At 48.2% G+C, this 26,472-nt stretch overlaps 4 protein-coding genes and 1 pseudogene across 5 annotated transcripts; 2 read left to right on the top strand and 3 right to left on the bottom strand.

Moving 5' to 3' along the window:
• The first annotated feature begins 1,343 nt into the window (after positions 1-1,343).
• Positions 1,344-4,728, top strand: LOC133918030 (purine-uracil permease NCS1-like; annotated as a pseudogene).
• Positions 4,729-5,163: 435 nt separating this feature from the next.
• On the bottom strand, positions 5,164-9,436 carry LOC133919470 (uncharacterized). 2 transcript variants are annotated; one of them, XM_062363872.1, is made up of 6 exons: positions 9,309-9,436; positions 7,755-7,922; positions 6,911-7,104; positions 6,241-6,325; positions 5,589-5,657; positions 5,164-5,505 (listed from the first exon to the last, which is right to left on the bottom strand). In XM_062363872.1, the coding sequence occupies exons 2-6, from the start codon at positions 7,836-7,838 to the stop codon at positions 5,413-5,415; spliced, it is 525 nt and encodes a 174-aa protein (XP_062219856.1). In that variant the 5' UTR covers positions 7,839-7,922; positions 9,309-9,436; the 3' UTR covers positions 5,164-5,412. The 2 variants fall into 2 exon arrangements, with proteins under 2 accessions (XP_062219856.1, XP_062219855.1); XM_062363871.1 differs by lacking the exon at positions 9,309-9,436 and adding an exon at positions 8,559-8,722.
• A 95-nt stretch (positions 9,437-9,531) lies between these two features.
• LOC133919471 (RING-H2 finger protein ATL74-like) lies at positions 9,532-10,746 on the top strand. Its single transcript, XM_062363873.1, has one exon. It carries the CDS (start codon positions 9,665-9,667, stop codon positions 10,133-10,135), a length of 471 nt encoding a protein of 156 aa, XP_062219857.1. The 5' UTR covers positions 9,532-9,664; the 3' UTR covers positions 10,136-10,746.
• A 1,137-nt stretch (positions 10,747-11,883) lies between these two features.
• LOC133917643 (uncharacterized) lies at positions 11,884-13,671 on the bottom strand. Its single transcript, XM_062361522.1, has 3 exons — positions 13,364-13,671; positions 12,390-12,550; positions 11,884-12,298 (listed from the first exon to the last, which is right to left on the bottom strand). Exons 2-3 carry the CDS (start codon positions 12,493-12,495, stop codon positions 12,156-12,158), a joined length of 249 nt encoding a protein of 82 aa, XP_062217506.1. The 5' UTR covers positions 12,496-12,550; positions 13,364-13,671; the 3' UTR covers positions 11,884-12,155.
• A 2,335-nt stretch (positions 13,672-16,006) lies between these two features.
• LOC133917644 (uncharacterized) lies at positions 16,007-16,787 on the bottom strand. The gene has a single exon (XM_062361523.1). It carries the CDS (start codon positions 16,643-16,645, stop codon positions 16,241-16,243), a length of 405 nt encoding a protein of 134 aa, XP_062217507.1. The 5' UTR covers positions 16,646-16,787; the 3' UTR covers positions 16,007-16,240.
• Between the last annotated feature and the right edge of the window lie 9,685 nt (positions 16,788-26,472).

The raw sequence follows: 26,472 nt of genomic DNA on the forward strand, positions 1-26,472 counted from the left end.
GTAGAGTGTCAAATGCCAGTGCTTGATTGATTATCGGAAGAGAGGCTTAATTCTCTAATCTCTGCACATCATAGTACTAGAACTACTGCAATATCTTTTTTTTTTTACCAAGAAATGTTAGGACAACTCACTACTTGCGTGTAGTGTAACGAGTTTTTTTTATACATTTTCTAACTTAAAAATTAAATAAATAGCTCCCGGATGAAAAAACTTATAGTAATAGACGCCTACCGCCCTCTCAAAAGACTGCGGCACTTTCAGAAGATGGTAAGGATATCACGATGGTAAACACAGGCCTTACCGTCCTCTTAAAGAGCGGTTAGCCCTTGCAGCCAACTGAGAGCGGTTAGTACTGTTCCCGCGGTGAACAGTACTCAGCGCTCAATTTTCTCTTCCCATCTTCTCTGTTCAAAATAATATTCTTCTGTTGCTCAAAAATCTTAAATCTTTTTACATATTCTATAATCCATGTGCAACCCATTTTAATTGGACTCACTTAAAAATCATGTGTATAATTTAAACTAAAATTCTCTAAAAATAGATACTTTTATAACTTCTAGAAATTGTTAGAGCATCAAATAAATTTCCAAAAATCTAAAAAAAATTACTAATATTCTTCTTATATGATGGACTAACGTAGATAGTACCTTAGATGAGATCGGGTCAGAAACAAAAACTAGCCTATCACATGGCCCGAAGTGCCTAACATGTAGAAGAAGGCTTTGGGATCATCATGTCAAAAGTGATAGTTTTCGTATGGAATCATCAACCAGTCATCCTCATGGCAAAGCATGTCCAACACGCATCTAAGATCATCTCTAATTGTTTTTCTTCAGGGGTAGAATTCTTTCACGATGGGATTTTCGTTCTCTTTAGCGTTCCAACGATTTCCCTTCACGGTTCCCGTCACGAATGGATTCTTAAGGTCATTCCCTTCATGACTGGATTCTCTCTCATTTCCCTTCACGATTCCCCTCGAATGGAAGCTATTGGAGATAAGAGAAAATAAAGAGAATGGGAACGAGGAAGGAAATCGGGAATGGAACAAAATAAATGGAATATGGTTGGAGATGGTCTAATGACTCTTAAAAATACTCGAGATGATTGGACTGCCCTCTGATTCCCATCGAACGGCTAAGATCGCACTCTTACAGCTAAGATCCGACGGCACCCGAGCCCTCACGAGATCCTGCTTCGCTGTCGAAAGTAGTGGGCCTGGATGCACAGTCACACACAGCGCAATCAACCAAGCAACAAGATCATGTATCCTCTCCTCCCTCCTGCAATGGCTACAAAGCTCCAAGAACCTTTCCATCCTCTCCTTCCCCTCTCCTCCCGCGGCCATGGCCATGTCCAAGGCCTTCACTGCGCACCATGCGAATTGTTTGCACCACCACCGCCTCGTGGCGGCAAGCTCCTATGCGACGCCATGGCTACCTATTCTCCCGTGGTCGCGCGGGCCAAGCTTCACAGTTGCCTCGTGCCCACGGCTACTACCAACGAGCCCCAAGGCATCGTTGAGTGAGTCCGACCTGTCGCCTACGCAACCGTCGGAGCGCACAATGATGGACTGGGACCTTGCTAGCCTCTAGGTCACGCTCGTTGTGGGCGTGCCGTCCTACCACCTCGCGGGCAGCCTCGTTGACCTCGGCATGTCCGCACTCCATGGCGTGTCCATCGTGGCCTTCACAAACCTCATCATCCTCGTCGCCCTCGTCCTGCCATTCCTGGTGCTCACGCGCGCCGCTTTCAACATGCGCGACGCGCACATCCCGGCCGTCATCCGCGCGTTGGTCGGCTGTGGGTGGCTCGGCATCGAGCCCTAGATCAGAGGTCGCGTCATATTCCTGCTCCTGCCGTCCCAGCTCAAATTGTACCAGCTGCTGCTCACTCGAGTTCGCGTGCTTCCTCGCCTTTTGGGTGGCGCAACTCGGCGTCATCATGCACAACATAGAGGGCATCCGCAAGATCGAGAAGTTCTCGACATTGATGCTCATCGTGCTCGCCTCCACGCTGCTGGCCTGGGCCTACACGTCGGCCGGTGGCTTCGGGTGCATCCTCTCGCTGCCGCCGAGGCTGACGCGCGTGTTAGACTTTTTGCCCGTTTACACGAGCATCTCTTTGACTTTCCTCTTTTATATCTTCCCATGCATGCATGAATGCATGCACAGCGTGTTCACACTCTTCTTGCCCATTTACACGAGCATCTCTTTGACTTCTCTCTTTTACATCTTCCCATACATGTATGAATGCATGCACGGTGTGTTCACACTCTTTTGCGTTTATCATGTGATAGCTTGAGTGCTATATATTTGTAAGTTGCAACTCTGAATATTCAATCAACAAAAGATCGTGTGATTCATTCTATTATCATGGTATCAGATAGGTTCGATTTTGCGACCTTGCTTCCGCCCCTCTAAACATTTGCCGGCGCCATTCGTTCGCTGGTCCTCTTCCCCGTCTCGTTGCTCTCCTGCATGAGACGTTCACTTTCCACTCCGTCGTGCTCTCTTTGCACGCTTTCTAGCCCCTTGCCTTGTATTTCTTCCACTTATTGCTATGGTTCTGACCAAGGTTGATCACGTGAAGCTGCGCGCGCCGAGGCTGCGCGCACCAAAGCTGCGTGTTTGGAGGAGCAACGTCGCCTCGACGCTGAGGTCGCGGTCGCCCGTACCCTCGCGCTCGCCAACTCCACGGCGGTCCTGCACGCACAGGCCGTCGCCATGCAAAACTTCTGTGCAATGGTCCCCATCGTCCTCGACACCAGCTCCACCAACTATAGCCGCTGGCGCGGCCTCTTCCTCAACACCCTCGGTAAGTATGCTCTTGCTGACCACGTCCTTTCTAACGATGTTCTGGACAACGAGGAGTGACACCGCATGGACTGTAGCGTGAACTCGTGGATCTACGCCACGGTTTTTCACACATGCCAAGCTCTCCGGTTATGGTGCTCCCATGGATGACCCGACTCACTACCACAGTCTGGTAGGTGCTCTGCAATATTTGACCTTTACTCATCCAGATATCGTTTATGCCGAAAAGCAGGTTTGCTTATTCATGCATGACCCTCGTGAGCCTCATCTTAATTTGGTGAAACGCATTTTGAGATACGTTTAGGGGACTCTTGATTATGGCATTACTCTTTACCACACCTCCACCACTATTTTGACTATCTACACCGATGCTGATTGGGCTGGTTGTCTTGACACTCGGAAGTCCACCTCTGGCTATGTGGTCTTCTCAGAGACAATATTATCTCTTGGTTGTCCAAACGACAAAATACAGTATCCCGGTCCAACGTTGAGGCTGAGTACCGCGCTGTCTCCAATGGTGTTACGGAGGCTTGTTGGCTGCGTCAGTTGCTCATGGAGCTCCACAGTACATTTCAGCGTGCCACTATTGTTTATTGTGACAACGTCAGCACGGTCTATCTCTCCAGCAACCTGGTCCAGCATCAGCGTATCAAGCATATGGAGATTGACCTGCACTCTGTTCGCGAACTCGTCGGCCTCGATGACGTCCGTGTTATGCATGTCCTGACATCCTTTCAGTACATTGACATCTTCACCAAATGGCTGCCCACTTCGGTCTTCCAAGAGTTTCGCTCTAGTCTCAACGTTCGGTAAGCTCCCGTCTCAACTTTGGGAGAATGTTAGACTTCATGCCCGTTCACATGAGTATCTCTTTAACTTCCCTCTTTTATATCTTCCTATGCATGCATGAATGCATGGACGGCATGTTCACACTATTACTGCCCGTTCACACGAGCATCCCTATGATTTTTCTCTTTTACATCTTATGTATGAATGTATGTACGGTGCGTTCACACTCTTTTACGTTTATCTTGTGATAGCTTAAATACTATATATTTATAAGATGTAACCCTAAATATTTAATCAACAACAGATCATATGATTCATTCCACTGTCAACGCGCCGAGTTCTGGAAGGTCTTCTTCCCGTCGCTCACCGCGAACATCAGCTTCTGGGCGACGGTGTTCATTAACTTACCGGACTTCGCGCGGTACGCACGGAACCAGGCGGACCAAGTTCTCGGCCAGACGGGCTGCCGGTGTTCATGGGCATGTTCACCTTCGCCGGGCTCTCCGTCACCTCCGCCACCGAGGCCATCTTCGGCCACGTCATCTCTGACCGGATCGAGCTCCTCGGGCGCATCGGTGGACCGACAACGACATTTCTTGCCATCTTTGGCATCGGCCTCGCGACCATCACGACCAACATTGCCACCAACGTCGTCGCGCCGGCGAACGCGCTCGTCAACATGAGCCCGCGAAGGTTCATGTTCGCCAAGGGGGCGCTCGTCACCGCGTTGCTCGGCATCGCATTCCAGCCTTGGCGGCTGCTCAGCTCCAGCGAGAGCTTCGCCTACACATGGCTGCTCGGCTACTCGGCGCTCATGGGCCCCATCGGAGGGGTCGTCCTCGCCGACCACTACATTGTCCGGCGCACCGCTCTGGACGTCGACGCGCTGCACTCGGAGGACAGGGGCAGCCCTTACTATTTCCAGGGTGGTTTCAACGTCGCCGCGATGGTGGCAATGGCGGCCGGAGTTGCGCCTATCGTGCCGGGATTTCCGCACAAGATTGGAGTTCTCCCGAGTGTCCCCAAGGCATTTGTCACGGCGTACAACAATGCCTGGTTCGTCAGCTTTTTCGGCGCCGTATACTGTCTGCTCTGCCGCCGGAGCGGGGCACAACCGTACAAGTGAAACACCAGTACGATTTATACCAGGCTGGACATGTAAAAAAAGCAGCACAGTTTTAAAGTGTGATCGGCGCGCAAAAAAGAAAAAGCTAGTGCCGACATTTTGCAACTACAGATGAAAATGATGACACCAAAAAATAAGTGCCAAATTCTTGTTCTGTTCAAGTTAGTCGTAAGATCTGTCAAACTTGCATCATTAAGCACATGTAAATAAGTCTCCGGTTTTGAAATTGTTACAGAATGCCCTTATATTCTGACGAAAAATAGCTTTCTACTAGCTTTCACTTAAAATAATGCAGTTGTTGATTGCAAATCAGGCATCAATTTGGTTTGAAAATTGCACTTCCCACTCCTCCAGAATACCACAAAGGCAGATTCACTTGAGAGCAATGGCTAGGTTGAATGCAGCATCTCTACATATGGAAATGTTCACTCTCAATTGTGTTTAAGATTTCTCAATTGCCATGCCACAACGTTGGTATGTGAAACAGGGGTCAGAAAGAGTCAGAAATTATACAGAGAATTCTTATTGATTGGGGATTAGCTGACATTTGTGCCGCATAATGCTAGCTGTTTGGAGCAACTGATGGATGAACATTATCATCATGATATAATACTCGCCGAACAGCTTGGATTTCAGTCGGACAGCTATGATAAACCAACCAAGGCTTCAAGCAACAGAACATTATCAACGAGTCCTAGTTTTAATCATCTTCCCCCTAGATGCCTTCTTCTCCATCTTCTCCCTTTTCTTTCGAGTCTTCTCATCCTCAACTTCACCCTGCAAACAACCGATATGATGCCAGTCTGTTATATCTCGGAATGAATATAGTGCGCTGAAATCGATGATCAGTCTATTTTTACCTCTGAACCACCACTGAAAAATGTTCCTCTTAACAGACTGAAAATCTTGTATCCAGCAAAAGATGGAATCTGCAAAGTATACAAAATATCAAGCAAAATAGTAAGTTGAAAATGATTTGAATGTTCTATTGGTGGTGTCTACAGCTCCAAAATGATGAGTGTTCCAGATTATCTACCATTCAGCACATGCTTTCACAACTTGATTTAGTCATGTTTGCAAGAAATTCGAAGTCTAAGGGAATTCTTTTGTGACATGAAAGTATAAGGGAAATGACTCAATATATGAACATAACTACGTGAAATAACTGGTGGTCAGTAATGGTCATATGCATTGGTTTTTCACCCCAGTTGTGGTCCTACTTTGCTTGCTACAAAGTTGACAGAGAAATATTAAGCAAACAGGTAAAAGCACAAGTTAGAAGCACAGGTCAGATGGTACACATAAGCAGTGTTCCTAGTTTGATAGCTTCGTTAGTCTAAAATGACTATCAAATTAAGCACCAAATCTTCACCCAGAAAAAAAAAAGTATGCTGTGTAACATGCAGCCATGGGGCCCAACAGGTGTTCACCAATGGCCCATGGAACTGTAGTGATCAAAAGTAATTGAACGGGAGTACAATTTGAAGTAGCATGTGGTTCGTGATATCTTACCACTAAATATGTCCACCAAAATTTTTCAGAAATGATGGTCGTCAGCTGAACAAAGAGAGTGATGTAGATCACATCATGTAAATACCTGTAGGACAAGAAGCATAGGAAAACAATAACATAAAGTTCTATAGATGCAAGTCAATATGCTCCACAAAAAGACATTCTTGACTTTCGACTCTATTTCCATAATTTCATGTTGCAGCCCTATGGTTTGAGTTACTAGTGAAATTTTAGCTTTAAAGACTGTAAACTACTCCCTCTGATCCCAAACATGTCCATTAGGGCATCAACACGGTCTACAATATGGCATTTTGACTAATAATATCTATAAAAAACATATTATTTCAAACAGAAAGAGTTATATATTATGAAAGTATTTTTCATGATGAATCTAGTAACAACAACCTTATGTTGTCAATCTATATTATTTTTTAGCTATTGACGCTCAAAGCTAAAAAAATTGACTTAGGACAAACCTAAATGGATTTATATTTGGGGTCAGAGGTAGTGAGTAAGCTGAAAGCCAGGGGCTTTATAGTCATTTGCAGTTTGTACAGATGCATGACTGAGAGTTGAAAGATACATATGCATTCCCATTTCAATGAAAAATATTCGTGATCAAGAATAGTGGCCAAATCTAACATTTACTCTGCCTCGTGCAGTTACTTACTCGCAAATACCACCAGTGTTCAAGTCGAAGCCACCATCCAGTAGATCTCCTTTATCAGAGTAAACTGGTTGTGCCATACTAGCGAGTTGCTTGTATGGAAGAAAATATGCAGCGGATGTTACCATAAGGCCAATCCAATGCTTCCAGGTGAAGGATGAATGCATTATAGCCATCCTCACTACTATATAAATAACCTGTGCAACAACGAAGTATGTATGAGCTAGTCCCTAACTCAAAATAGCTAGAACAAATAATTCGCCGGTGCATACTTCCAGGTAAAGGCAAAGCAACAGAGGATAACAGCTACAAAATACTGCAAGTATTTATATATATAACCGTGTTGAATCACAAATAAAGGATAAATACCAAACTAACAAACAACAAACCACAATAAAAAAAAATGAGGAAATTAACTCAATTATTATTGAAGGGTATCAAAATAGGGAATGGTATCGATAAGTGATTCCATAAAACTAAACTAACTCAGAACTAAATTAAGCTAAATCTGCACGGAGCTCTATCCTCCCGCAGGCACATTTATCTCCATCACAACATACTGACATCCAATATTCAGTTCTAGGAGAGTGTTATTGCTTTTCATTTTTTTTTTAAAAAAAAAGATAAACCAGCGAATGAACACAATCATACATCAGAGAAGATGAGTTCCTAGATTTTCCCCAGATTTCACCAAAAATACCATCACAAGCTCACATACCGTACAAGCTGTCAGAAACAACAAATTAAACGGAAGCCATCTATGAGTGACCTAGCTCCTCACAAATTCAACAGATATCGCAACGGATGAGATGTGAGGAAGGGAAAGTTGAAGGTGGGTGCTGCTCACGTTGGATGTGAGGATGAGACGCAAGAGGAAGTCCATGTGCTTCTTGTTCACGTCCTTCATCTTCTTCGCTCCTTGCTTCGCCATGGCCAAGCTGCGTGAGGTTCTTCTCTCCCCCTTGTCTGGGTCTCCGGGATTCCTCTCCCTCTTAGGTGGTACTTGGTCCAAACACTGTAAACGCAAACACAAACATTTTCAGAATACAATGCAATTGGAAATGGGATGAGTAAAAACTAAATTTGTTTACTTCTTGCAGGTAAGGGTAAACCAATACAATACAAAGTTTGGTTCAAAATAGTAATACAAGTGTGGAATTTTTATCCAAAACAAAAGTTGCAGAAATCTCCTGACTCCAGTTCAAGTGGCAACCAAGGTGGGTCTGTAGAAGGCTAATACAGTTGCGCGGGTAGAAGAGAAAAGTACTAACTACGATCACTGACTGGAAATACGAAAGCGCATGAACAGATCGGTGAACTCTTGAGTGTTCAAATTTTCAGATTCAAACACTCCCCTTCGGCAAATCTACAATTCAGCTTAAGCTTCGCAAGATCTGAATCGACAACCGTAAATTCACCTAGAACTCACCTAAGAAATCTAGGTTCAGTCACGATTCGGCGGCCTGCAAAATTATGGACTCAGACAAGGCAAAGCTAGGGCGTGACCGGTGAGGACAGGGGGGGGGGGGGGTTCAAGGAGTGGGATAGGACTGGAAGGCGCGCGCTTCGTCGTGAACTCGTCAGACGGGAGGGAGGAGGGAAACCAAGAGGGAGGCGTCGCGGGAGGGGTGATCGTGAGTGAGTTCGTTACCTTGCGCAGCGTTGCGAGGGAGGAGACCAGACCAGCACCGGGAAGAAGATGAGGGCCACGGGCGCCTGCGAAGCGAAGCCGGTTGCTCTTGGTGAGCAGCTGAGTATGTACGAGGTTACGAACTCCTCGTTTCATCTAACTGATTTTGGGCCGAACCGAGCCGGGCCGGGATGTCAGGCCCATATGACTGGCGAGTTCCAGGTTCGCGTCGGCGGCTCAGAGAGCGGCGGGCAGAGCGCGGACAGCGCCGCTTCCAGGTTCACGTCGGCGCCGGCGGCGACGACGTAGGCGATGGCCGCGCACACGCGGCCCACGTACTCTGGGTGGCTCGACGCCGCCGCCTCCTGCTCCGGCGATCCCCCCTCCTCGTCATCGTCATCGGAGACGGCGGAGGTAGAAAGGCACCTCCCAAACGGGAACCGCAAGAGCGCGCCCGCGGCAATGCCAGGGGCGTGGGGAGAAGCGAGCCCGAGAGGGAGCGGGATCTCGCCCTCTCGCCAACAGTAGAGGTAGCGCGCCTCTGGGAAGCGGGCCCACGCTAGCGCCGAGGTGGTGTCGGGCAACGGAGCTGGTGTTCAAATGCGGTGGGGAGAGATGAGGTGGGCGAGAGGGGTGTGGAAGTAGAGGCGGAAGTGGAAGGTGAGGGCGATGGAGCCGGCGATGAGGGTGAGGAGGAGGAGGAGCACCGGGCACGGGCACAGCATCACCGTTGCCGCGGAGGGCTCTTAGGGAGGAGATCCATATCGTTACCTTGGGGGCGACGGAGGCGTCAGGGGCGCTGGAGGGGAGGCAGCCGACGGTCGACGACCTCGCCGGAGGAGCCGTCGGTCGGGAGAGCGGCCACCAGGCCCACCACCCTAATCGCCTCTCTCCCGAGTCTGTCTCGCGTGCGTGGGTGGAGTCAGACCGAATACCTGAAGGCTCGGGCACGGGAACGGTCAGTGGCAAGTGCGGATAAATAACTTCAAATTTCAGTGGCAGTCTATTTTCTTAACCCGCAGTCCACCTACACGGCTGCCCTGCATCCGTACAATTCCACAACGACCAGAGCGCGCCCCCAACGAACTGACAGAACGAGCGAGCGAGCGAAGGAAAGAGCGAGAAAGATGGCGCAGGTGTGGGCGGTGTCCCTGGCCGTGGCGTCGCTCGCCATCGGCATGCTCGGGGTGCTTGGAGTCTGGATCTGCTACCTCTTCGACGCCGTGGCGCGGGGCTGCGCGCCCCCGACCCCGCCGCCGACGCCCCAGACGGCGTCGGAGGAGGCGGCCGACGACGACGCTGACGATTTCAAGAACGGGCTCTCGGAGGCGGAGCTGAGGCGGCTCGGTGGGGTCGTCGTTGCAGAGTCAGGGGACGGCGAGGAGCAGGAGAAGGAGGCGCTCTGCCCTATATGCCTCGACGCCATGGAGCCCGGCCGCGCCGTGCGCGTCCTCCCCGGCTGCAACAGCGCCTTCCACCAGGACTGCGTCGACCGGTGGCTTGCCATCTCGCCGCGCTGCCCTGTCTGCAACGTTTGGGCCGCGCCTCCATCTCCCGCTGCCTCGCCGCCGGCGCCCAAGACCGGTTGGGATTCTTGAGGTGGGGCCGTGGGGGCGACGCGTCTTCTCTAGCACCTGGCGGGTCAGTTCTTGGTTCTTCACGAGTTCTTAGTTCGGTTCTGATCATTGATCAAGAAGCGTTCTTGATGAACTCTCGTCGGTTTCATACTTCCGGGGAGCGATTCTTGATGAAATCTTGGCGGCTACGTGATACTGTGAAGTATTCTTGGACGGGATTGCATGTACATTGGCTCAATCCTGTTCTTGCTCGAAATCAATAGGTTTTGCAGGTTTTGGCCTTGTTCTTGTAACATAGCATCAGCTTTCAACGGATTTGGTCTTGCTGATGAATGAGCTGGATAAAGATGATGTCAAAGCATCATTTTCGTTGTGGGGTTGCATATTGTGTCTTTGATCTGTAATTGGCAGATGGAATGCATGTAGCTGTGCATTTCTGCACCTTTGATGTGGTTAATAATCAGAGGTGGCTTTTGAATATTCTGCATCCTGATGTGGTGTATGTAGCACTGGGTTAATGGCTCTTTGAGATCGTCAGTTTTATACTTCTATTGCTGCTTCAGTTACATTGTCATTAAGTTTCTGATCATATGTTTTTAAAGATTAAAGCTGGTTCCCAACGTCCCTTTAACAAAGCCTATTCTGTCCTATCAAGATATCAAAAGGATGTCTGGTTCCATTTTAATTCTTGCTCGAAATCTGCAGGGCTTTTGCAGGTTTTATTCTTTTTTTGCAACAGATCATCATATTTCGCTGGATTTAGTCTTTCTGATGAACTAGCTGAGAAAAAGATGATGTCAAAAGTATGGATTTCGTTTTGGGATAGCGTATTCTGTCTGTGATCTGTCATTGGCAAATGGAATGCCTGTAACTGCAAATCTCTGCACCTCTTTGTTAGGTGAAATTTCTGTACCTTGATGTGGTTCAGAATCAGATGTGGCTTTTAGAGATTCTGTCTGATGTATTAATATGTAGTGATGCTTGGTTGAGATAATCAGATCGTCAATTTTATACTTCTGCTTGAGCTGCATGGCTATTAAGTTTCTGATTAGTGTTTTTTAAAAGTTTAAAGCTTGGTTCCTATTATGCAATAAGCTAATAATTTCAGAGTAATATGGTAACTATACTACCATAGTTTGATGCTTAAATTTTATCAGAATCAGTTGAGTTGCTGATCTTTTATCTGGCTCCATTGTTCTTATTGCTCGGTGTGTTCCCTTACTCTACCCTGTCAAGCGATACTTTCAGTCTAGTCAGACATTTTGCTTGCACAGTGCAGCTAGCTGGCTGTACGAATCTACAAAGACTTCCAACTATAGCTCGATAAACGAATTACCTACTGACACTGCTCCAAATCAAGTGTGGCTCACTCGTACACTGTTATGTAGCAATTTTGGTGACCAAGTAGCTGCTGACATGTCTGATGAATTTGCAAACTTTTGCATGGAGAATGCTGTTCGTTCAGAACAATTGGTGCTGGCCTATTTGAATTAGAATTTCTGACGTAGATGTCCAAGTATAAAGAATCCAAGTAAAATCAAGTTCTCCAAATATTCTGGTAGAAGAAAACACCAGATATGGCCAGTAGATAGCATTTAGACAATCCCAGTGCAAAATGAGGTCCTCATTTTACATGACAGAGCGAAACTCGGTTTGGTAGAAGCTGAATAAGAAAACCAGTCTTCATTTCACAAGATACTGGTATAAATATAAATAACAAAAGAACTAACAAAGTTGCACCGGATTTTGATGTTTCCGAACATCGCGCATCTTGGCAATCACAATATTTCTTAGTATTGAGATGTTCACATAACAGAAGACTTATACAAATATTTATAAAGAAGTGATATGGATCATCGATAACTATCCACACTCAATAGTACAGTTATCTACATCCCCAAATAAATTTTCATACAAAATTGGTAGAGAAGTCCATCACACAGTGTTGTTCTTTATAAAATCGAACTGTGTCAGATATTTTGGACGTTATGAATTCAGGAGTGAGCTGAATAGTTGAGCAAAGTCCAAGATGAGACTTAGATTAACTGTTCCCTGTCATGTCAAGCAGCTCATCAAGGCCTTTTAATCTCTGCATTCCTTCACTAATCAAAAATCTAATCTTTTGTTTATCATCACAATGGCGATATTTCTCAATCTCGGCCCTTGCAGTCTGCCTCAACTCATCTGGACAAACCATATCCATGAATAATTAGTTGCACCTTAAAAGATAGCAACACACAACAATGTAAAAGAGCAAGGGTTAGCGAAGACTAACCTCGAGCATGTTCAGGGACACGGCGAGTAATGCGCAATGCCTGTCTATAAAGCTTCAAGACACGTGTACGCAAGATGAAAGCCCGTAAATCCATGAAACGAGCCATTAAGAAGCACCTTAATGCCACGTAATGATCATGCCAATTGAAACCTCCCAGAGATCTGGAAATTCAACAAAACGAGGTGTAAAACCATCAAATGCTTGAAATTTGTAGTATATTTGACATTTGTATGACGTACAATTATATCATATAAACTATGAAAAGATTTAAAAGGTCTCTGGTGAAAATTTAACAACTATAGCCAGGTATGTTACTACTAGTGCATCAATATGACTAAGGACCACCATGTACTCAGCAAGATCTCTCACTCTTCTATCTTCTCACGATAACAAACCAAGTGCTTATGTTATTTCGGGAACGAAAATTTATGAATGATCTCTCGCTAAAGCATGTGCAGTTGGCGAACCTGACAGGATTTTTACTAAGGATAATGCATTTTCCATTTCCCAACAGAACAATCAGCATAAGTGGCCGAAGCTAAGCTCATAGATTTCGGTGCTCAATGGCCTGTCCCAGAGCTGGCATTTTCTAATACACTATCAGCAATGCTCGATGCAATTAGATATACATGTGATTATGGCTTCTGCGACATATCATACGGCCCCAAAAAAAGGTATGATTCGGCTACTCAGATCAGTAAACGCAACACACAAAACACATATGCGGATACTCGTCTGATGCATTTTCAACGAACACCCAGCGCTCGCACCTGCGGATTCAGGGGCGGATTCAAAACGGGGCACGGTGCTCAACTGAACCCCCTAATTTTTTTTGGAAAAATATAAACGGCACCCGCACCTTGGGTACCAAGTCCCACGGTACCAAATTTCCAGTTCAAAATCCCCGATTCAGCTACTGAGCTACATCCAAATCAACAGGAATTCGACAACAAGAGGAAGCTGCAGTAACTAACCAACATGCCGCTGTGCCGCCGCTGTGACCGTGTGCTCGCCCTACCTCCGCCGCCGCCCTACGCCCGCGCGCCGCCCTGCCGCGAGATGCCGTCTGCCGTCACGGAGACGTTGGGATGCCGCCTATCCTGGTTGCTCTCCTCGCCTGCTCGAGCTGCTGACGGCCGCCGCCAGATTTGGAACTCGTTCGCCAGGCAAGGCAGCAGCATGGAGGTGGGAAATGGCAAAGCAGGCTAGTGTAGCGACTGGGCTGGTCCTAAGGAGATGCCACCCGCTGGGTCGGGCTATTCTTTGGGCTGGCTTGAAGATCTTATGTTGCACACCAAGGAGGGGGAGACACATGGAACTTTTTATTTTTATATTTTAAATCAAAAATTATAAATTTATGGGCCCGTTTTGAAAAATGGTAAATCTGGCTCATTTGAGCACCTTGGAAGAAGACAAAATCCAAAAAATCAGCTCAAACAGTTAGTTTTTTGTTTCTCATTGTACAAATTATATTTCTGCTTGAAATTTTTTGGAGAGTTTGATGATAGCATCTTATACATCACATAATTTTTCAAAAAATTTCATGAGTATTTCAATATTGTTTTGAATTTTGAGAGCGTTGAAACATAATGTTATTTTTATTTTTAAACATGCCGCTCGTTGGAATAGCGACAGGTAGCCCATTGTCCGAGTGACATGTGTTTAGATTTGCAATTTTCAAAACGGAAACATATATTTATAATTTTTTATTTAAAAATAAAAATTGAGACACGTGCATAGCTAGTGGGCCCGTTTCAAACATGGAAATTATCACCGGATTTTTTTTTTTCAGGAAATCGAACTGCTTTCTTGTGTTCCAAACAGATCTTAATTTTCGAACCTTTTGAGGGATGTGCCGTCCATACACAGCAAAATTTCAATATAGTCAGATTGTAGTATTAAATTACATTGAGTAACTGTGCAACAGCGCGGTTACCTAGGCTAATTCGTTGAAAAAGCAATATTGTACGTAATACCACTAGATTTCTCGTTGCGATTCGCTACTGACACTGTAATGCTTGTTCACCTACTAGCAGATGCGAACTTGTACGCCTACGACGTAGGATCGTTGCAGCAACCCTATAGGCAGCGTTCTCAATGTCAACGCGAGTAACCCGTACGCTCTCCGTTTGCAAATTCCGAAATGTTCCTAGATTTAGGAGTGCAGTGCCGTCCCCGGTCATCGCCTTCGCTCTCGAGGAAGCAGCAAATATTTCGATCCCCTACACGCGTGTCTGCAGAAACCGGCGCATTCTACTCCACTTCCCTCCATCCTGGGATGCCCAAGCACAAGGAAGATCTGCCACTGCTCGCACTAAGAACTTCGGTGCTCAGAGTGAGATCAACGCTGCATTGTCAGTTGTCAAGCGAGTCCACGGATCACGAGCGTGAAACGGAAGCGAACGAGCAAGAGCGGCTGCTGCAGAGTCAATAGCATAAAATGCTGCCAAATCGTTGCTCTGAACTTGCTGAGCAGCAGAACGGTGGCTCATGGTCATGGAATGATGGAGGTCTGGCCTAATGGGACTGTCATGGGTTGAAAACAGGCGGGTTGGATGCTCAGATTTGATCATTATTGAAGATTGTCAAAAGTTTGCAACGAATTCATGTTCCCTGAACTCAGGGGCGGAGCCAGGCCAGAAGATCACCGGGTCTTGTCTATTAGAGGACGGGATCATTAAGAACTATTAACAACTATATACAGTGATTTTCCATTCCATTGATTTTTTCAAAATCGTTGGGTCGGCCAACCCCAGTGACAAGACGTAGCTCCGCCCCTGCCTGAACTTAAATTCGTATGGCCAAATATGCACGCTGCCAAGGCTAGTCGAGACCGTATTAGCTTACGAGAGTGGAAATCATAGGTGGGTTTTCTAAGGGATGAGATGATAAGTGGAGTGCTACATATTATTTCCACACAAGAAAATACTCGTATTAAACTTGTAAACTCACGAGACAACAAAATGTTTGCTAGTTTCAGCTTTACTTTTTGAGTTCTCCCCCCCCCCCATCGAGCTGCTGTATATACACTACTTGAAACTGCACAAAAGCACAACACCCAAAGCAATTACACATGCTAATGCGTTTCGTTGTAAAATTCTAAAATAGAATAGGTTCTGTATGCGCTCGCCTTATTTTGATTCCAGACCCAAAATAATGCGGCAACAGCAACCACGACATGGGAGCAAGTTATAGCCAACCAGAGGGATCGCAGAAACAACAGGAGGCGATCGTCTCTTTCATACGACAGCCATCTGGCCATGTGCGATGGAATCTGTGGCACCGGTCCTCGTCTGCTCGGCTCGTAACTACTCTTCTTTCAACGATTTGATTATGTTCCATGCTCAACCAAAAGGCAAAATTAAAGGACAGAAAAGAAACAAGGTAACAACTGTAAAAAAGTACATACACACATTGGATTCACAATTTACCATTCACTCACGGGCTCACAGCAGCTGCAGTGGCACACAGCACCGTAAAATTTTACTGCCAGGAAAAAAAAGTACTGTAGAAATCCAGGCAGCTACTCGCTGAATTACCCCCCCCCCCCTCCCCGCATCGCCATTCACCATTCGTCAGAAAGTTAGGTGCCAGAATTTGAGATCGCTGAATTGCAGTTGCAGTGTAACCCAAAGACGTCCCTTTCCTCCATTTTTTTCATCTCAAGAAACTCACAGGGTAAAATGCACAAACTCACGGAGGCATTGGACCCTCGATCACCAGGGTGCAGAACAAAACAGCGCTGTACACATACATCTAGCACTTAGCAAGGTAGTGATCAAAACCCAACCTTGATTAGTCTTGCGATTAACCAACCATTAACGACGCCGTCTACTGGTTAATGGTCTCCATTAGTAAACCTCCTCGGGGATGCTCTGCAGGCCGGGCTCCCACTCGCCGTTCCCCTGCATCCGCCGAGCCGCCTCAGCCGCCCGCCGCATGCTGCGCCGCCGCAGCGACTGCAGCCTCTGCTCCGCTCCCGGCCCCCCCGCGCCCCCCGCAGCGCGCTGCCTGTGCCGCTCGCCGGCGGCAGCGGCAGCCGCAGCGCCCGCGGCGCCGTCGCCGAGCGCTGCGACCATCTGCTTCAGCTCGCGCTTGCTAACGACGATCTTGACGCGCACCGCGCCGCCGCCGACTTCCTCCCGGGACAGGACGCGACCGCCGTGGTGGAGCTGCTCGAGGGCAGCCGCCGCCGCCTTGGAGCTCCGGTGGCCTCCCGCGGCAGCCTCCCTGGGGAAGAAGCACCTGGATGCCATCACGATGGCCGTGGCGCGCGCGCGCGCGAGCGAGCTAACTACTCTCTACAGCCTCCTCGACGTCCCTTGCAAGTTACAGCACAAAGGCTAAAGCGAAGGCAAAGTGAATGAATGTGTGAGCTGCCGAGCAATGTGACACTAGTACTAACATGCTTATATACTAGTAGCTGGCGAACTCAGGCGATGCTGCCTACCTTTTGATCGCAGCCACAACTGTCTCCAAATACGCGCCACATTAGGTTTATGACATGTGGGCCAACGTACGGGAAGTTTTACCCTTTCTAATTATATTTTGCCAGTGTTGTAATATATGCCCATATCACGGGACTATTACGAGGGCATAATACATATTACACATTCATATAAAAAGGTCCCTCCTCCTAATATATAGAGTGCAGGGGTTCTCAAGTTGTATACATAATCATCAATAAAATGTAGTAATAATATATTGCATCTTATGTCTTATGTGTGTCGTTACTTCATATTCTAGTTTTATTAGTATGTGGTAACATGATTAGTACAACAACTAGTTGTAATAAAATTGGAGTAGCTTTTTTAAGACTCTAAAACAATCATGAGACAGGGACTAATTGAGATGGGCGCTTCACGTGGCTGTCCCTCTCCCGCAGTGAGGAGGAATAACTGGAGAGGCCCTTGCAAGTAACGTATCACCACAATTCACAGCCCGATGACTCGTGGAGTCTACGTACATTCGATTGAGATGGCGTATTTGACGTAGACATCGATCGGTTTCTAATTAACTTGCTAGCTTATACACCTCTCCTCCATGTTACTCTTACTAGTATTTCGGTATTTCCTGCCACATTGAAGGCTAGATATTCATTAGTCATGTACATGTATGCATCTTCTGTTGTGTGATCAATTCGATCACATATATAGACGCTCCAGCTCAAGTACACTGGCGGTACAAACCAATGATGCTGGCGGTCTGAAATGCTGGGGGCCGGATTTGTGCGGAATTCATTTACCAGTGTCATTTTCAGGGCTGCTGTGATCTTCGAATCGAATAATTGCATATAGACTCGATGATGAATCGAGCATTCACATGATGACCTAGTTGCGCTGATACAATAGTCGAACGGAAAGCCGGATTTCCCCCGCAACAATGCAGGCAAACACGGGTCCAAGCCTGAAAGCCGGAGCCCCTCTAGCCTCCTCCAATTCGGTCGAGCCGAACGACGCCTCTGCAGTCTCATTTCCTGCACGCCAAGTGGCTGTTCGTTAACATGATGAGTAGACGAGTCGTGTAGCAGCGAGCCATGCATATGCGGCATGATCGATCCATACAAGTTAACCCATGCGGCCGGTGTGTGGAAGTATGAAACGAAGTCTTCTGCTGCCTCGACGTGTCTAGTTAGGTTTCTTCTGCTTATGATTAACCAACTAACTTGTCGACGGGAGCGGTCTTTGGCTTCTCCAGGGGGGCATCGGCCGATCTGGTTCTGTGGCAGTGTACAATGCATGGCTGCCACCTGCCATGTTTGGAGGAAGAGGTAACATGGAGGTGCGATGGATTGGCAACTCGTAGCAACCGCTTCTTTGGGTGCAATGCAAACCATTGCACAAAGCCAGCCATAAACAATGCGTTGGAGCCCGTGTGGATATCATATTCTTGCATTGTGCCTAGCTTTCTTCACATGGACAAAGCTAGATCTTGCGCTATACAGCGTGTCGCCATCGCAATGGCCCGCATTCCAGCCGCAGTGTTTAGCAGGCTAAAGATGCGTAAATTGGGAGCCTAATACACGAGCCATCGCTAGATCAGTTACATCTTCAATTCTTAATTCGCTAGCTGCTGCAGGCAAGTTGAGGCTGCTTCAAGGAAGGCCCTGCAGTTTATGCACCGTGGGAATCGTAGCTAAATCAGTATAGTACTACGACGAGCTAGCGAGCTGCTCTTGTTTGCTTGCGGCTGGAATACATGCAGGTAAGTACGTGAGGTGCGCAAACTATGGACAAAACGCATGTGAATGGCGCCCCTTTTTAGGCCAACATTATATGATTATATGAAGCGTTCTATATTGCAGGCCTCTGCATCCCACATTTGCGTTAACAACTGTTTGATATGCATCAGATGGATCCACCGGCTAGTGAGCCTCCTATCGACCGCGACTCTTCACGGTTCAGAGCGTTGATCGATCTGTCGGTCTGACTGGTACTTCAGTTACGCTCATTTTGATCTGTGGGGAGCTCCTATCAAGGGCTCATGTCGACGTTTTTGCATTGTTTCTTGATTAATTTCTGTGAAGCAGATCCATGAGAATACTGCAAAATTATTTTGCTACGATGAATGTAACGATGGTTAAATTAGCAGCTGAAACTCCAGGTTGACCAACTGATACTCTTATTTAGCAAGTAACCTTGGAGTGAATGTGATCGACCTTGGTATGCACAACAGAGGCGTACATAGCTAGCTAGCTCGCGACAGTTCTTAGATATTCGTACCACGAATTGTTTTTGAAGGTAACATGCACTCAAAGGTCAGTGGGGCCCAGGGCTAAATAAATAAGATAAGGGAAAGCCAAACAATAAAAAAAGGAGGAAATAATGTGACGCAATGATGATGCTAGCGTGACGTGCCGATGCTACCAAGACTCAAAAATTGGGGCCCCAACTGCAGTCCCAATCGGCATTCAGCAAAGGAAATTATTTCGGATAAGCAGGACGCGTAATAGCGTCCATCCAGTACAGCACAACTTGTGCTAACGGACGTGGCAGTGATCTGACCTGATCAGGAGGGGCCCCGACCACCGTGCACGGGCGAACGGACCGTTCTTTGATCCAATCCCAGCCGCCGGATCGGGCCGCGGCGGTCGAGATCAGCCCAGCGACACGGCCCGCCCCATGCGGGCCCCGCTTCACGGGCGCAGGATCGCGACCGCCCATGCTGCAACGCACGGCCCGGACGCGTGCTTGGGCTCCCTACGGCCACGAGACGTGTGCGCTAACCAGCTGTCCTCCCCCCCACGAGGCGGCCGTTGCGTGTCGCGCAGTGCCCCCGCGCCCCTGAGAGGGAGAGCTCTCTCTCCATCGGCGGAGGCGCGCACGGTCGTTTTCAGGTAGGTCACATGCGCTGCCTGGCTTAGCTGGCGAGAATTGTCCCCGCGCCGGCGCGGGCTGTTGCAGCTGTGCGTTTGTACGTGCGCGCGTCACCAACACGGCTGCCGTTTCGTCAATTTGCGCTTGCGCGGCCGCTCCCAGCGTAACGCGACCTTTTGGGCTCGATGGCCCGGGGCGGTTCGCCGTTCGCCTACGCAGCGAGGAACGGCGTCGCCGAGCCATTGTGCGCGTTGGTCACGCGCCCGAGCCCGTGGATCCGGGCTGAATTTTCGCTGGTTTATCCGGCGCTCCTGCGTCTCTTCATCAGCGCGGCGCCGGTCGCCGGGCACCCTGCGGGTGCGTGGTATAGCTGATAACCGAATGCCGCGCCCCGGCGGTGGTCCGATTGTGATAGCTGCGCCTGCTTAGCTGGTGGACTAGCGGCGGTCAGATAGGTGAGTTACGTTGATCGCTTGCTGGTTTTCGTTACGGTTGGTTACGCATAGGAAATAGTAGGACTACAAGATTCAACTTGGAGTTTCAGAGTGTTGGTCTGTACGTGATTGTGAATTTTGACTGGTGAATGGGTCAATCCGTCAACGGATTGGATGGAATACGTGTGATACTATACATCTTTCGCCATAACTACTATAAGATCAACAGCTCGAAGCGCCGATGCCAGTAATACCATTGTGGTACGTACGTAAGCCTTCGATGCCAGTAATACCGTTGTGGTACGTACGTAAGCCTTTCCATTTCAGCGTAATTTCATATGTAAGGCCATGTGGCAGCATGGGCGCAGCTAGCTCTGCTTCGTGGCACGAAGAAACATATGAACTGATGAACGTGCACCAATCGAGTATTAGTTGCAAGTAAATTGATGGCTTTTCCCTACATTGAACTGATGAACGTGCACCCGGCAGGACCAGGCTGTGCTTCAAAAAACTTGCAGTGTATGAAATCATAGTGACGAGAATAATGCCGATCGACCATGCATCTTTCTGCTCTCTGTACCAGCCTCTACCTCTGGGAGTCCGTCCTTCGTTTCTCTTGTTCCACGGCCCTTGTGTGCACATGCCCAGCTCACCGTTTGGATTCTACAGTGATTGATGTGAAAATATCTCACTTAGCATCGGCCGGGCCGTCAGTTTTACCGTCAAGGTGCTCCATTCTCTCTGGGTGCGATGGGTTACTTGTATGGGTTCTTTTTCTCTCTCATAGACTCTATATGCACTAAATATGTCTAAATGGGTCATTCGTGTCGGCTCGGCACGGGTCTGACTCAGTACGGCCCGGCTATAGCACAGTCCAAACCGCTCATCTACAATAACGGGTCATGCCGTGCCGGCCCGTGTGCCTTCCCCTCGGTACACGGCACGGTCCGTCGGTGATCGTGCCGTGTCGGGTCGGTCCGGGCACGATTTCGGCCTGACGGGCCGAAATAGATAAAAAAAATAAAAAAATATAAAAATATATATAGAAAATAGATAAAAATATAAAAAATATTTAAAAAATAGCTAAAAATTAAAAAAAAAATAAAAAAAATAGAAAATACGTGCCGGGCCGGATCGTGCCGAGCCGTGCCGGCCCGGGCTGGGCCGTGCCCGGGACGGCCCGACTCGGCCGGGCCGTGCCGTGCCGGCCCGTCGTGCCGCACGCTCAGCCCAGGCACTGCCCGTGGCCTCGTGCCGTGCCGGCCCGGTCCGTCGGTGGTCGGGCTGTGCCGTGCCTGGGCCGTGCCTACAGTGTCGTGCCTCGGGCCGGCCCAGTAGGCACGGCCCATTTGGACGTCTTTAATATGCACACAGAGAGAAAATAGATTTAGATGAATTATATTTATAAAAAGAAGAGTATTTGATAGGTTATATATGTATATACATGCTGAGTTGTTACTTGCATAGGAACAATTTGACCTGGTGGATATAATCTCAAAGAGAAACGTGATTAGTTGCTCGCATATATTATTTCAGTCCGATCTGGCAGATACAAATGTACGCTCGCAGATTGACTCAACGGATGCAGACTACTGCATCTGCTCATGCTGATGGACCCACTTATCAGTGTCACAAAATTATTTTCATTCGAATAAATAATCACAATCTCAACTCTTGCACCTGCTCATACGGTCTCAGATTCGATCAATCAAACATAAACTCAACTTAGCTTGTTCACGCAGATACAGCCAATCAAACACTTTTTTTTTCAACAAATATGACTTCACTCAGCATGCTTCCCCTCAGCCTATATATACGGTCCATGCGGGCAACAAATCACATTCTGATTGGTTGGCCGAATGTAAGGTCGCATGAGTGGATACAAAAATTTAGATTGTGATTGGTTGCTTGTATAGAAATGATTTTAGGACACTAACAAGTGGCTCGGTCAACGGATGCATAGTCTACATTCACCGTCCAAAGCTGTGAATATACATTTACATCCATCGAGATATACTGAAACATTACATACGAATAACTGAATATACATCTTATTTAAATTATACGCATCCGCTAAACCAGTAGTGCGGCAACTAATCACACATAAAGTGAATGGAGCGAATACAAGCAATAGCTCTCGTTCGATGGACCCTGCACTGAAGTTCATGAGAGGTTGGCAAATGACACATACCACAGGCCACGTGTCGAATATCTAACTATAGGGTATATACACATAAATAGTATACCATATACGGATAAGCTATATCATGTTTTAATAACTTCATATATTACGGAACTGGACTATAGACTCCTATAGGACACTCTCTTTTCCAGAGAAGGACAACTCATCTGCAACTCGATGCAAGCATTAGGGCCACAGGAGATACCCGGTGACTTCCTCATTAGTCTAGTTTAGATCTCATGTACTCCTTGTAATAGATATAGACACATTGCTTGTACTCGAGTGAATACAGATACATCATCGACCACACAATACATAAGGTATTAGTATAATTGGGGACCCAAACTTGTATACATCGCGTGTACCTCGTCTCCTGTTCAATTCCTGAATCATGAAGACAACCTCGTTATTTTTACGGACATATTGTCAAAGAAAAACCCTCGACAGTTAGCACGCCAGGTAGGGGTCTTCTACTTTTCAGGATCAACTATGTCTCGAGTGCACATTCGCACCGGATTCTCAGACGTTGGCTTCTACGACCGCTTCGAGTCGCTAGCGATCACTTTTGAATCGCCCCCGGCCAGATCAGAGATCACATTCGAAACTATGATTTTCCGTTGGGACGGTCAGGGTGGACTGATCCACACCGGTATTCTCAAGTCCAATCCATTGGACGCATACCACGAGGTGGGACACCTTGAATGGGATCCCAAGGAGCCCAATGTTCTGCAATTCATGAACACCGACAACAACGTGAGTGGTGACGACGGCTCCATCGACGGCAAGAGAAGCCGAACAGATTGATTCGTGTTTATGGTTGGAGGAATCGGGGTTCTACCTGCCGATCCGATGGTGGTAGGTCCAAACGTTGTGGTGGATAAAGGCACAAAAATCCTCGAGGATCCAACGGAAGCAGCTGCCAACACTGGCAATGTTGGAGATATACCACCGGGACATTTATAGGCAGAGCTCTATACGCTCCTAATATCATCGATCATCAACGAACTGCAGGAGGACCGACGCCTCCTGGTCTTCAATGATGGCTTCCAGTGGGTACATCTCCACTAGCATCGTTCCTGAGAGCGAAGGACGAACTCCCTCATGGCAGTCATCACGAGGCTTCACTAGCTCGATCACAGCCAAGCCTCGGCAGTGGCATTTTTAGCACTCTAGATGCTAATGTCCAGGGAGCTCATCCAATCCATAGTTCCCTTCCGAAGTTGGATCCGACAAATCCTTTACCCCTATGGTTAATCAGTTTAGGACCCTACTCAATACGTCTCAGATTCAAGTTGCTCGAGCAAACAATCCTAGTGTCTCTAGGTCCCCCAGTTGGTAAGGTGCTGGTTCGAGGAGCAACGAACGTAGATGCTCTCGAGTAGAAGGGTCGCAAGTAGGCATCTCGGGAGGTCGACCCTGAGTACAGCCCTGCAGGTCAAATTGCAACTGCCTTGTCCATGAGCGTAGGAATCAGGGGGGGCCTAAGGAATCTCATCCCTCATAACAGACGAGACTTGCAGAATGTTATCAACAACAACCGTGAGGAGCGTTATGAGGATGATCGACGCTACGACGATTGCAGATATCCAGGACAGAACGGTCGATGTGACTCCCTGTTCGAAGGGACAAGCATGATAGTCCTTCTCCTCCACATCCTGAGGAATTCTATGGAGGTTGTGAAGCCTTCGTACCAGAGATTTGCTCGATACAGTGGCCCGAAAAGTTCAATACGGACCCGATCTAGAAGTACGACAGGAAAATCAACACCAACGAGTGGTTACAGATCTATACCACAGTTATCAGAGCAGCAGGGGGAAATAACAAGGTAATGGCCAATTACCTGCTAACCGCGCTTGATGGATCGATGAGGTCCTGATTGTTGAACCTGCCTCCCAACTCGATCCGATCATGGGCCGAGTTGAAGGCTCAGTTTATAGCCAACTTTCAAGATACTTTCAAGCGCCCAAGAACAAAGAATGATATCCATAAATTGAACCAAGGAAAAGGACGACTCCCTCCGAGACTTCATCTGACAATTTAGTGATAGGCAAAACAAAATTCTAGATATTTTCGATGAATCGGTCATCATCGCCTTCAAGAGAGGCGTTAAGAACATAAATCTATTCAGGAAGCATGCTACCCGAAAGATCCAAACAGTCAAGGAGCTCTTTGAGTTGGCTGACAAATCTGCAAAGAAAGCCGGAGCTCAACCACATGTCAAAAACCCTCAACCTAGCAAGGACAACCCCGAGTCCTCAAAGAACGAGAGGAAGAAGGGCAATCCTGGTGACAAGCGCAAGGGTCAAGACATGTTTGTAGCCGCGGTCAATAGGAGCAAGTCGCGCAACACCAAGGATAGTAAAGGCCTGAGTCGAGGTGGCAAGAAGTGGTGCCCCGTTCATCGGATCAATTAGAATGACTTTGACGAATGCTACGTTGTCGGAGGATGAACTCCTGTCGCAGGGATCCCGAGAGACCCCTTTTTAAAGATTCGGCGGGGGGGATGATCCTGAACGAGCTTGTCTGGGAAATAGATGGGAGCGGAAATAAATGCAGCGGCCGGTGGGAGATGATCGTCCTAGTGCAAGAAAGATGGGTGCACCGGGTTTTAGACAGGTTCGGGCCGCACGAAGGCGTAACACCCTACTCCTGTGTGAGTGCTATATCTTTTCTTGAAGGGAATTCTTCAAGGATGTATCTGATTACAGGGGTAAGCTGTCTACAGAGAGCTTGAGACTCTCGTGTTCTAGCTTGGCTCGAGCTGGTTCGAGCGGGTGCGTTGTCGGGCTTTTTTTCTGTGAACGTCTCCGTCCCTCCTTCACGTATTCTTCATCCTTTCCTTTTATAGGCACGCCGACCTCGACTTATCCTGAATGGGAAAGAGGGGGCGCACGTGCCAACGTGCCACGGAGAAAGGCGTCATCATTCCGCTTCGGCGAAGTGACAGGGGCGGTGGAAAATGGCGGCGTGTATCCGACCACCCGCCACTGTGGAGGTCCCCCGACGCCATTAAGAGGGCCCACCGGGCAGCCGCAGAGGTGCCCGGTGCGCCCACCCTGTCTTGTCCTTCTGCCGGGGCAGGGTGACAGGCGGAGCGCTTCGATTCTGGCAACGTTATCCCGAGGCACCCGGGTGAAACGGGACGGGACCAGTGCATTAAATGGACCCACGCTCCCCGGTCAGAGCATGGCAGGGTCTGACACTGGGGCGTTGGCAGCTGAGAATGTCAGGATGTCAGGCCGCGCGTGCCTATTAAATGCGGCATTCGCGTCTTTGACCGGCTGACACCCCGGCGAGGGGACCCTTTGGGTCGTCGAACGATCTTGCGCGAACCTTCGGGGAACTGAGTCCTCGGGGGCTGTCACGTGCAGCCCCGAGCACCCTCTCCCAAGCACTCCGGTGAGACCTTCGGGGAACCGAGTCCTCGGGGGCTGCCACGTGCAGCCCCGAGCACTCTCTCCCGAGCACTAGGGGAAACCTTCGGGGAACCGAGTCCTCGGGGGCTGCCACGTGCAGCCCCGAGCACTCTCTCCCGAGCACTGGGGGGAAATCTTCGGGGAACCGAGTCCTCGGGGGCTGCCACGTGCAGCCCCGAGCACTCTCTCCCGAGCACTAGGGGGAAATCTTCGGGGAACCGAGTCCTCGGGGGCTGCCACGTGCAGCCCCGAGCACTCTCTCCTGAGCACTTCCTTCCCGGTACTTGGACTTCGCGGATCATCGGGGGAACTGGGGTGCTCGGGAACCAGAGGCGGCGGTCCCGAGCACCTTCTCCCGGAACTTAGCTTCTTTTTATCTCGCAGGGCGAACCTCGCAGGATGGTGACGCGTGGCGGATGGTCGGCTCGGTCTCGGGACTTAGGGACCCCTGGTTCCTAGTACACCGACATACGTCCTCAAAACACAACGTAAGAAACCATCATAGGAGACAAGTCATTAGTTATGGTTGCTCAGTACGCATCACTAATGCACTATTAGTGACAGATTAAATGATAACCCGTCACTAATGTGTGGCCCGAGTTGAGACTCGGCTAAGACCCGTAATTAATGAGGGGTCATTAGTGAATGGTGCGAGAATAACCCATCACTAAAGATAGTAGTGACGGGTCATCTGAAAACTCGTCACTAATTATAGAGTCAGTAGTGACGGGTAGA

This window comes from Phragmites australis, chromosome 5 (genome assembly GCF_958298935.1).
Source record: "Phragmites australis chromosome 5, lpPhrAust1.1, whole genome shotgun sequence".
NCBI lineage: Eukaryota > Viridiplantae > Streptophyta > Magnoliopsida > Poales > Poaceae > Phragmites > Phragmites australis.

Bases quoted from the DNA above. Each gene is read 5' to 3' on its own strand.
- LOC133917644 (XM_062361523.1), bottom strand. From the start codon at position 16,645: ATGGCATCCAGGTGCTTCTTCCCCAGGGAGGCTGCCGCGGGAGGCCAC.
- LOC133917643 (XM_062361522.1), bottom strand. From the start codon at position 12,495: ATGGCTCGTTTCATGGATTTACGGGCTTTCATCTTGCGTACACGTGTC. The intron at 12,299-12,389 runs GTTAGTCTTCGC...TGGTTTGTCCAG, and splicing joins TGTCCCTGAACATGCTCGAG to ATGAGTTGAGGCAGACTGCA.
- LOC133919470 (XM_062363871.1), bottom strand. From the start codon at position 8,693: ATGAAACGAGGAGTTCGTAACCTCGTACATACTCAGCTGCTCACCAAG. The intron at 7,923-8,558 runs GTAACGAACTCA...TTGCGTTTACAG, and splicing joins CCCTCGCAACGCTGCGCAAG to TGTTTGGACCAAGTACCACC. The intron at 5,658-6,240 runs GTAAGATATCAC...TATACTTTGCAG, and splicing joins TTTGGTGGACATATTTAGTG to ATTCCATCTTTTGCTGGATA.
- LOC133919471 (XM_062363873.1), top strand. From the start codon at position 9,665: ATGGCGCAGGTGTGGGCGGTGTCCCTGGCCGTGGCGTCGCTCGCCATC.